Source organism: Canis lupus, chromosome 2, assembly GCF_011100685.1.
Source record: "Canis lupus familiaris isolate Mischka breed German Shepherd chromosome 2, alternate assembly UU_Cfam_GSD_1.0, whole genome shotgun sequence".
NCBI classification, from domain to species: Eukaryota; Metazoa; Chordata; class Mammalia; order Carnivora; family Canidae; genus Canis; species Canis lupus.
Genome location: NC_049223.1, coordinates 29,454,026 through 29,464,946, shown reverse-complemented (window position 1 = coordinate 29,464,946; position 10,921 = coordinate 29,454,026). Strand labels below are relative to the sequence as shown.

Here is a 10,921-nt window from a genome sequence, read left to right as displayed (position 1 = left end):
CCACCACTCACCCACCACCTGGGCTGGAAAGAGGGGTGGGCAGGCAAGGGCGGGCACCAGGATTTTGCAACAACCCCCCCGGGGGAGCTGGCTCTGCCTCCCTGCCCAGAGCTGGAAACCACTGACTTGGCGCAGCTAGGAAAACATAGTCATCGCCAGAAGGAGGAGAAACCTCATTTCGCGAAGGAGGACGCAGAAGCCCACCATTGCAGGGCACCCAGAGCCGCACGGCCGCATGCAAGACGCCGCCAGAAAACCGACGTGTGTGTGTGTGTGTGTGTGTGTGTGTGTGCATTCTGGATCCCGGGTCCCGGGGCTCATCCTGCCTCCCCTCCAGCCCTCGGATTTCATTCTGATGCCACCTGGGCCTCAGTTCCCTCTGGCACAGGGGGACCTCAGGTGGAGCCATCTCTGAGACCCAGGACAGGTGACGAGCAGCGTCCAGCAGGCCTGATGCAGGGGGACCACCCTGCAGTGTCACATGCCCCAGGTCACATAGGGTGAGGGCACAGCAGAGAACGATGGGGTGCAAAAGAGGCAGTGTCCCAGCCCCAGGCTCCAGCCTCCGGCCTCCAGTCAAGACCCAGGCTCAGGTAGTCCCTCGAGCCAAAGAAATGCTCCTCTTCTGTCCTCCCCCCTTGTCACACCCCACTTGCACCTGTTCTCCTCAGGTGTCCGGGAGATGCTGGAGGAGGACTGTGTGGCCTACCCAGGCGGGTTTCCCCACTGGGACCCAGTGAAGGGGGTAGAGGCTCAAAGGAAACCCAAATGCCACCGTTTGGGGCCTTCGATTTTCTACTTTCCAACCGCTCAAGCACAAGCACGCACCCCCCTTTGGAGCTCACACTGCTTTTATTTCAACCACCACATTGCGTTGGGTTTCCTCAGCGCAGTGAGGTGGGGGCTCCCCACTTCTCTGTAGGGTCTCACCAGGCGCAGAGAGCACAGAACCCAGGCCCAAGAGAGGCCATGCTTTCCCACCAGTAGGTAATTTCCCAACCACCACCCACACTTGCCCTTTACATCCCCGCCACACAAGCAGGGGCCCCAAAGAGGCCTGAAGACTGGAGTCCAGCAGGAGATGGGCCAGGACTGGGCCTCACTTCTGGGAGAGGATGCGCATGAACTCTTCGTAGTTCACTTGCCCGTCCTTGTCCACATCGGCCTCCTGGATCATGGTGTCCAGCTCCTCCTGGGACAGCAACTCGCCCAGCTTGGCCATGGCCTGCTTGAGCTCGTCCACGCTGATGTGGCCGTCGCCGTTCAGGTCAAAGGCGCGGAAGACCTCCCGCATCTCCTGCTCACTGCCCCAGGACTTCATCCTCTTGACCATCGCCTCCAGGAACTCTTGGAAGCTGATGACCCCGTCGCCGTCCGTGTCCACCTGGGCGATGAGCATCTTCAGCTCGTCCTCTGATATATCCTGGCCCAGGGCCTGCATCACAGCGCCCAGCTCCTGGGTGTTGATGGTGTTGTCACCGTTCTTGTCAAATCTGGAGAAGACCTCCTTGAACTTGGCCACCTGTTCTGGAGGCAGCTCCTCGGCCATGTTGCCCACACCTGTCACGGAGCTTCCGACCTTGCTGCCAACCGGCTCAGAGCTGGGCACTGCAATGGGGACGGGCGGCTGAGTGTGTGCGAGGGCACAGCCTCTGTGGCAGCCTTGCCGTGGGATGGGAACCCCTCCTTTTCTGCAATTGGAGCAAAGGGAGGAGGAAGGCTCTCCACCCTCCCCATCATGTCCTTGGGCAAAATCCTCCTCCCAGGGAGGGACAGACCAGCTGCAGACCAGAAATTCAGGAATTGGAGTGGCGGGGCCCACCCAGGGGAGGCTGGAGGGAGCCACACCACACGGGGGGCCATCGGCGGCCTCCCCACAGCCCCTGGCCCTGATGGCAGATGGGCCACTGTGGAAGCTTCTTGCCGAGGTGATCCCCACAGAGAGCACGGCTGGGAAGGGGAAGGGAGCCTCGCGTGGTGGACACAGCAGGTCCCGGGTGAGAGGGGGCCTGGCTGGCCATCCTGTGCTCCTCTCGGGCCGCCCGTCAGTGCTCACCCCACAGGGTGGACTGTGGAGGCGGATGTGCTGGAACTGAGTGGAATCAGGGTGGCCCCATGGGCGTCACTGAACTCCCAGCCCAGGTGGCCAACAGGTCTGTAATGGAGGGTGCGGCCAGCTGCCTGCGGCTTGGAGCGAGCAAGGAGCTTGGGTGCGCACAGACCCTGGCACATGGATGTGCCACTTGTCACACGAATATTCCGAGGGTGATTTCGGGTGCGAGGGAAAGGCTTCCTGTCCCCGCAGAATACCTCTCCTCTAGCTCCTCTGAATCCGTTCCATCGTTAGGTCCAAGTCTCTCCCTGAGGCCACAGGGAGGAGTGGGGCGTCCCTACCCAGAGCAGCGGGGATGCTGGGGAGCCTGGGCACCCCCATCTTGTGTGTTCTCTAAATGCCCGCTGCCCTGAGTACAGAGTTAGAGCAAGAGCTCAGCCCTTGGGGTCTATTCCTCAAGTCCTTGGCAAGTGGGACCCGAGGCTCTGGCTGGGAGTCGCTATGGGGTCTCTCTGCATGCGAGCCCTACACATTCCCAGGACCTCCACCCTCCACGCAGTAGGACCTGCGTCTCTGAGGGATCAGATAAACTCCAGCTCTGCCTCAGCCCATCAAACCCTCTGAGGAGTCTCTCCTCCCCTAGGAGGCAGCCAGGCAAACAGCTCCCCGGCCTGGTGCACCTGCCCCCTCAGCCCACCCTGGGCTCAGCGCACCTGCCCCCCCTGACAGTCTACCCCGGGCTCAATGCACCTGTCCCCCCAGCTCATCCCTCACTCAATGTCCCCCAAGCCCATGTCATGCTCGGTGCACCTGCCCCCCCAGCCCATCCCAGGCTCAATGCACCTGTGCCCCCATTCCACCCCGGGCTCAGTATACCTGCCCCCTCAGCCCACCTTGGGCTCAGCGCACCTGCCCCCCAAGCCCACCCCGAGTCAGGGGACCCCCAGGTGGAGACACAAAGGGAAATGCTCTCGTCGTCTAACTTCTTTAAAGAGGTCTTGAAGAAGCGCCGCGGTTTCATCTTCGTGCTGGAAGAGGACTGAGGCCTCGATACGTCTTGAGCAATCGGTTAGTCAACAAAGCCGCAGTCGCATCGGGTGGAGAACGCGGTGCAGCGGGGCCTGGCCTAGGGCGGGGCTCCCGGCAACCAGGGCGTTCTCTGAAGACTCTATGAAGATATAAATCTATATTTTCACATTTTATTTTCCTCTTCCCTTAGGAGCGGGACCCGTGATTAAAAATCCGAGGCGCTTACCATTTTCTTGTTTTCCCTCGGTATTAAATGGTGCGGCGTAAACCACGAGGAATTTTTCCGATGCTATCAGGAGGCAAAAGCTCTTGGTTCTTGCTCCGCCGCTGATTTGGAAATCCAACTTGGTCTCGGTATCTTCATCTATAAAATAGGATACCACGTCATCCTCCGTGTATGATCAGGGCACTTAAGATCAAAGATCAAAGCATCTTTGATCAACGGAAGGCATTATTATTCTAGGATAAAGCTCATCTTCGGTAGCAAGGGCTGTGTTTGATGTGACCCGACACTCAGAGGAGGGCCTCCCTCTCTATTTTGTTATTATACGTTTCTTGATTGAGCTGATAAACCAAACGCGTCTGCCCGGAGGTCTGGAGCCTGTCAAGCCGTCCGAGGCTCTGGCGTCCGTCAGCTCGTGGACGTCGTGGCTCGCACGCAGCAGAGGTGGTGTCTAGAGAGCATCTAGCGAGTGTCCTCATGGGACGGCAGGGGGAGAATGGTGGTCACTCACTGTCCCCACGCACAGATGGGGCCTTGGGAGGGATGGTCCTCTGCCCAAGGCCACCCACCCCTGGGGAGAGGGCCACCCTCTGTGAGTACCTCCCCACCTGCCACTTTGGGGCCTGCTTCCTCCCTCTGCATCACCGTATGTTCCAAGCCACATGGAAATCCCTCACTTCCCCTCCCACCCGGTGTCCTGCCTCAAGCAGCCCTGGGTCCCCTGCACTGGAGAGTGCTGATGGTGGACCCCAGGGCCGGGGAAGGGGGACAGCAGGGCCTGTGTTGCCAGAACCTAACCCAGCGTGATCCAGCCCCTTTCTTGCTCCGCAGCAGCCCCCGCAGAGCCCAGCGCTTTGGAAGGAGCAGGAGGGAGCCGGGAGGAGTCTGAGGCTGGGACACTGTCACTTGCTTGTGTCCCAGCACTGGGTCCCCGGGGCCTGTAAAAAGCAGGCACAGGAGAGAAGAATGCCTCACGTCAGCCCGTGGGGTGCCCCCCTCCCCAACCGAGTGTGAGGTTTACAGAGAAAGGCTGCCTGCTGGTAGAGGGGGACCCGGGTCTGCTGAGAATGGAGCGCCCGGAGCCCACGAGAACCCAGAGGCTGTGGCCCAGAGACCCAGCAGGCCGGCTGGAGGAAGCCTGGGGCCCTCCTGGTGTCACCTGCCCGAAGTCAGAGGTCAGCTGTCCCGCCCAGGACTGACTCCCTCACCTGCCCCACCCTGCAGCCAGGGACACGGGGTCTGCTGCCATGGTGAGTGGCTGCGGTCCTAGAGGTCCAGGGGATCCCCGGGGCAGAAGGGAGGGCAGGGAGGCAGCAGCCCTCCCCTAGGGTATGGGGGTTCCTGAGAGTGTCCCCCCAGGGAGGGAGTCCTCCCTCCCACTGCTCATGCAGCAGCCCTGCGTGTGCATGTGCACGTGCCTGTGTCGGGCCCAGGTGTGTGGGGGGTGGCCCAGGCCTCAGCACCCCCAGCCAGCCCGGGCTTCCCCAGGAGCAGCAGCTCACTCAGCCCTCCCTTCGCTAGGGGCCAAGTATGGGTGAGAAACCAGTCAGACAGGTTTGGGGGCCTCCTCTGGCTTCCCTGACTTGCGGGAACCTGCTCTCCCTCCTGTCCCTCCCACTCGGCCAGTCCTTGGAGTTGGCACCTCCGCCAGCCCGCCTGGAACCTCGTGTGCCCGCGTGAGGCCATCCACACACAGAGCTTCCAGAACTGGCTCCCGCCCCCCATCAGGCCGTCAGGCGTCTCGAGAGCAGTGGGCGGTGGAAGTGCTGAGCCTCTGTGCTGCCCTCACAGATGGCGGGGCCCCCAGGGTCCCTGCTGAGCCCCTAACCTAAACCCAAGCCACATCCCCAGGAGTGCTCGGGCCCTGGAACCCGGCAGCCACGTGGGGTGTCGCCCTGGCCTCACGGGTCACAGATGCTGTAGCCCAAGGCAGGTGACCTCACTGCAGACAGGATGCCGTCCCCGCCTAAGAGGGTTGACCCCGGTGCAGCTGCAGGACGAGGAGCATCTGCTCGGGACGGGCTCAGGCATGCAGTCACCAGGAGCCTTTAGGGCCACCCTGCCCCGTCACCCGAGCGCCAGCGCTGTGGGGGACCTCGGGTGGCCCCTGGCTGCGAGCATCTTCTTGCAGGTCGCAGGACAGACATCCTAGAAGCAGACCAGGGGGGCTGCGCCCCGTTCCCAGAAAGTCCCAGGCCTGGGCAAACACCTGGTCTCACTGCTGTGAGGGTCAGTGTCTGTCGCCTTCACCGCTTCCACCCCTCTCACCCACGATGGAGCAGGTGCTCCCAGGGGCGCCGAGTCAATCTGGTAGGTGACCATCATCCTACAGGAAGCAGTCACACGTTGAAGGCTCAGAAGTCAGAGGTCATCTTTCCATTTTATTCTTATTTTTTTTAAGGATTTGTGGACTTGAGAGAGAGAGAGAGAGAGAGCAGGAGGGAGGGGCAGGGAGAGGGAGAGAGAATCCAAGCAGACTCTGCACTGAGCACAGAGGCCAACTCGGGGCTCGATCCCACGGCCCCGGGATCATGACCTGAGCTGAAATCAAGTCAGACACTGAACTGACTGAGCCCCCTGGGCGCCCCGCATCTTTCCATTTTGGATGGTTGTGCAAGCCACGCCAGGATTCTCAGGCTACCAGCAGGTCACCTGGACAAGGGCAGAGGCCCTGCTGCCATGAGGCTCGTGTTCAAAGAGCAGGCCTTGCGGGTGACCCTATGCCCCCAGCGCTGCCTGCTGGCACCGTCGGTGCCCGTGGTCTGCCTAGACTTGCCGGGCGGTGGGCAAGGGCCATCCTTCCCACCCTGTGACACCCCTGGGAGCTCGGCAGGACACACGCCGCCCTCCTCGCACCGTCCCCACACACGCACGCGGCCCCGGCAACGAGGGCCCTCTAGCTCTCCAGTGCTTTCCACGCGAGATGCTTTTCCGGGGACAGAGAGGTGGCCCTTCAGGCACCAAGCACGTTAATTTTGGCCATCTGTGGTGGGGACCTTCCAAGGGGGTTCCCTACTCTACTCCCCGTCACTCTGGGCAAGCGGGGCGGGCTGTGGCCCCAAGAAATGGCCTCGTGGGTCCCGTCACAGTGGGGACAGGACAGGTGCACACACCGAGCCCTGGAGGGTCCAGTTGCTGCACCTTCTCGGGCCGACCAGCCCCAGCTCCTGTCTGCACACAACCGTGCACCTGCCACGGCTCCCGGCCTCGTTTCACAGCGGTTTAGACACAACAAGGTGGAACCGAAGTTGTCAGGGAAGAAAAAAGTCGATCAAACGTGTAAATCAGCAAGCTTAATTTAAAAACAGTAATAAATCGGGGCTCCCGGGTGGCTCTGCGGGTTGAGGGTCTGATTCTTGGTTTCAGCTCAGGTCGTGATGTCGGGGTCGTGAGGTTGAGCCCCCGGTCAGGCTCTGAGCTCATCAGGGAGTCTGCTAGGGCTTCTCTCTCTCCCTCACTAGTGTGCATGCTCACTCTCTAAAAAAAAAAAAAAAAAAAAAAAAATTTATTTACTTATTTTTAAAGATTTTTATTTATTTGAGAGACAACATGGCAGAGAGAGAGAGAGTGTGTGAGCATGGGCGGGGGTGGGAGAGGGAGAAGCAGACTCCCCAGTGAGCAGGAGCCCGACTCGGGGCTCGATCCCAGGACCCCAAGGTCATGACCTGAGCGGAAGGCAGATGCTTCACCGACTGAACAACCCAGGGGCTTTCAAAAAATTTTTAAATGTTAATTAAAAAAAACAATAATAAATCAATCAGTCTGAGGGCGGTGCCGGGTGCATCTAATTTATCTCTGGATTCCGGAAGAGACCCTAACGCATCGCATGAGGCTGCTGTTCCCTGCACCCTGGCTCAGACACACCTGCTGCAGCTCCCTCCCCTGACCCCTGCTCCAGGGCTGCCGCTGGTTCCATCCACCTGGCAAGAAATGAGGGAGGGAGGGGCCCCTGGGTGGCTCAGCAGTGGAGCGCCTGCCTTCAACTCAGGGAGTGATCTCGGAGTCCTGGGATCGAGTCCCACATCAGGCTCCCTGCAAGGAGCCTGCTTCTCCCTCGCCTGTGTCTCTGCCTCTCTCTCTGTGTCTCTCATGAAGAAATAAATAAAATCTTAAAGAAGGAAAGAAATGAGGGAGGGAGCAGCCCCAGGTCATCCTGCAGATGGAGGAGTGCCGGGTGCACCCACGCGTCCCAGTGCATCCCATATGTCCCAGTGTGTCCCAGCTCATCCCAGTGCGTCCCAGTGCATTGCTCAGAAAGAGCCAGTTAGGCTGCGGAGCTCCCAGAGCGCCAGCCGCGGGGCCCTCCCTACCCGCTGGGGTTCCCTTGGAGAGCTCCCAACAGCTCTTCGCCATCCCGCCCCAAGTCCCCTTTTCCATCTGCCCGGAGGAGAGCCAGGCAGGAGGCTAACAGGGTCTCCGTCCAAACATGCCCGCCCCACTGTGGACATGACCACACTAACTGGGTCACGATGTCCTATGTTGGTGAGTAGAACATTCCAGAGCGTGGATGATAGCCTCCCCCCCACCGCAGGACTGGTAATACCTGACGCATGCCCTTCTCTTGCTCTCTACATTGGCTTGAACGCACGCACATCCGCACGAAGGACTGGAACGACATGACCGCCCACATTTTACCTTGTAGGGTAAGGACAGTTCAAGACAGGACCACCTTTCCTTTTACCCTTAAGAACCTTAAGGACCTTCTCCGTTAAAAAACAGTTGGCAAGTTTATATAAACTCCTTTCTCAATGGGTAGGTGAACGCTCCATCACAGTCGGTCAGGCACCAGACCAGGGGCTGACTTTGGGGATCCCCGAGGTGGGGGTGCAGGCATAGCACAGGGTAGAAGCGGGAAGCAGGGGGGCACAGCTGCTAGAGCTTGGGGGGCAATCTGGGGGGGCCAGTGGGGTGTCAGGATGTGAGGGGGGAAGAGCAGGGTCTCTGGGTCCCTGGAGAGACAAGTGGTAACAGGAGGGAGAAGAAGAGGGGAGCCCCAAAGCAGAGAAGTTGCCAGAAACTAATTACGATTCTTCACCATTTTGCCAGAAGTCCCAGGACACAAATAATCCACCTGTTACACGAGGACATAACCAGTGCCCTGTCCTGGTCATGCTAAATGCTGTGACACGCGGACTCAGACAGCCATCAGGAAGTTTAGATCTGACTCGACGTGCCAGTGGATGGAGGCCCAAAGTCAGAGGTGAAACAGCAGAAATACAGTAAAATGATTCTGGAAATGCGAAGTCATGAAAGACTACGCTAAAAAATAAGAGGGACTCTGTTAAAAATAAGCTGTCTTGTGAGTGGTAAAAAGTGACTGTCCATAAAGAAAAGTTGGTGCCTTTTGTGTTGGCATGAATACTCCTAGCGGTCAGGGCTCAGAAGGAGAGATGAAATATCTCATTTAGAGCCTGGGTCGTGCCGAGAACGCAAACAGCTTCTCTGGGATTTCGTGGCAAAGACGACCAAGAGTTTATACTCACAGCCTTCCCTAAAAGTAATATGAATGTCATAAACCCCATTATTTCTCCCAGGAAATGTGGCCAGCTGGAGGCTTCCAAGAATACACTTACAACTTCCCTTGCTAGAAGGGAAGGAGGAGATGGACTTTCTCCACCATTTTCCAGAATTCCAGCTTGAGGCGAGGCCCTGACCCGTCGCTGGGGATCAGGAGGTGGTGTAGAAGTAGGGACATCATCACATGGCTCTCCTGTGGACTTCCTTTATATTCATGGAATAAAATCCTACATTGTGTAAGCTAAAAAAAAAAAAAAAAAAAAAAAAGACAAGAGAAAGAAAAAGAAAAAGTGACAGGTCTTGGAGGAAATGATCGAGAGACCAGTCATTTAATATATCAATGAAGAGCCCTTAATTTTTTTTTTTAAGAAACCATAATTAAATAGAAAAAAACAGGCCAAGGATACGAAGCCAGCTCACAGAAGAGCAAATCCAAATGGCCAACAAACATATGGAAAGACTCTGCCATTTGGCAGGAGATGGAGACGTACAAACTAGAGTAATAATAATAACAAGGTATCATTTTATCCCCAGTCTGGCTGGCAAAAATTCGTTGAAATCGCTATTGCCAGAGAGAGAGGACACCAAGAAATGGGTATCGCTCCAGGTTGCTCGGCAAGAGGTCAGCTGGGGCAGCAACAGGTCATGCAGTAAAACCCGGAGTAGGATTATATGAGCACGATCACAAATCTGGGCCGTGAGCAGGGCGGGGAGCGCAGGGAAAGAAGTACAAAGAGAAGGAAAAGATGAAAAACATGCATGATATGGTCCGTGTGCGCACATGAGCACGGGTGTACGTGTGCAAGACAACTTATCTTTAAAGGACCTTTATATCTGCTGCTATTTCTGTGATGACTCATTTTCCTTTTTTTTTAAATTTTCTAATTCTTTCATTTTTCTTAGTTGTAAGACTTATATAAAAAAGACATTTCCTATTAACTATTTGGTTATCTTGAGGCAGTTTGTAGAGGAAAAACAGGATAAATACTTTGATTTTTTTTTCAGCTTATTTATCAGTTTTTGGAAAAATAGGTTGTTCTCTTAGCATCCCCTGAAGGTGACCAGTGAGAGTTGTTTTGTTTTCTGAGTGTCATTATAAATTCATGGATTTAAGTGCTTTGGGTGTGTTCTAATCCATTGCAGTTATTATCATAATTGCTGCTGAACTTGTCCCAACTTTGGCTAGTGGAAAATCTTTTAGGTTGACTCTTTCTTTTTTTTTTTTTTTTTTTTTTTTTAGGTTGACTCTTTCATCATCATTATGAACAAGCTTTATTAAAGATTATGAATTCAGTTTCCAAGGGAGTTATAAATGGTTTTCTACAGAGAGATTATTTACTTGGTTTGTTGTTTTCACAGATAATATGTGTTTTGACCCATTGGGGTTATGTAGCTCATGTATTAAAATTGGAAGTTTATTCTGTTGTTCTTAACATCTGTGACCTGCAATGTTTGATTTGATCTCTGAACTATTTGTCTTCACTCTCTTTTTTTTTTGTATATTTTTTATTGGAGTTCGATTTGCCAATATATAGCATAACACCCAGTGCTCATCCCATCAAGTGCCCATCACCCAGTCACCCCATTCCTCCACCCACCTCCCTTCCACTACCCCTTGTTTGTGTTTTTCACAAATCCCAGGCTTCGCAGGGCTTTCATTTTTAAGAAAAAAGGGAATCAAGAGAGGCACGCTTGGTGGAATCGATTCACCATCCTGGGTTTCCAGAGAGCCGGAGGGGGAGGCCTGGTCCCCCGGCGGTGGCCCCCAGGCGCGAGTGAGGCCTCCCTGCCACTGGGAAGGGTCCGCAGGCCCAGCGGCTTCTGGTCCTTGGGGCTTCCGGCCCAAGGGGGTTTCAGAGGGGTTCTTTCTCTCCGGCCTTTTGTTTTTTTTAAGATTTTTATTTATTTATTTGAGTGAGAGAGAGAGCACCAATGGGGTAAGGGGCAGGGGGGAGAGGCAGGCTCCCCGCTGAGCTGGGAGGCTCACTGAGGCAGGGCTGGATCCCAGGGCTCTGAGGTCATGACCTGAGCCCAAGGCAGACCCTCAACTGATGGAGACCCCGGGCACTCCCTCTTTCCTTTTAGATCCACCTGAGGGA

The 10,921-nt window shown here is 56.1% G+C and overlaps 1 protein-coding gene and 1 long non-coding RNA gene across 2 annotated transcripts; one reads left to right on the top strand and one right to left on the bottom strand.

Moving 5' to 3' along the window:
* Nucleotides 1–833: 833 nt before the first annotated feature.
* On the bottom strand, nt 834–1,691 carry CALML5 (calmodulin like 5). Its single transcript, XM_038529611.1, has one exon. The coding sequence runs from the start codon at nt 1,547–1,549 to the stop codon at nt 1,100–1,102; it is 450 nt and encodes a 149-aa protein (XP_038385539.1). The 5' UTR covers nt 1,550–1,691; the 3' UTR covers nt 834–1,099.
* A 6,665-nt stretch (nt 1,692–8,356) lies between these two features.
* Nucleotides 8,357–10,291, top strand: LOC119869992. Its single transcript, XR_005354960.1, has 2 exons — nt 8,357–8,505; nt 10,063–10,291. It is a non-coding gene; the product is annotated as an uncharacterized LOC119869992 (long non-coding RNA).
* The last annotated feature ends 630 nt before the right edge of the window (nt 10,292–10,921 follow it).

Coding starts and splice junctions, on each gene's coding strand:
- CALML5 (XM_038529611.1), bottom strand. CDS start 1,549: ATGGCCGAGGAGCTGCCTCCAGAACAGGTGGCCAAGTTCAAGGAGGTC.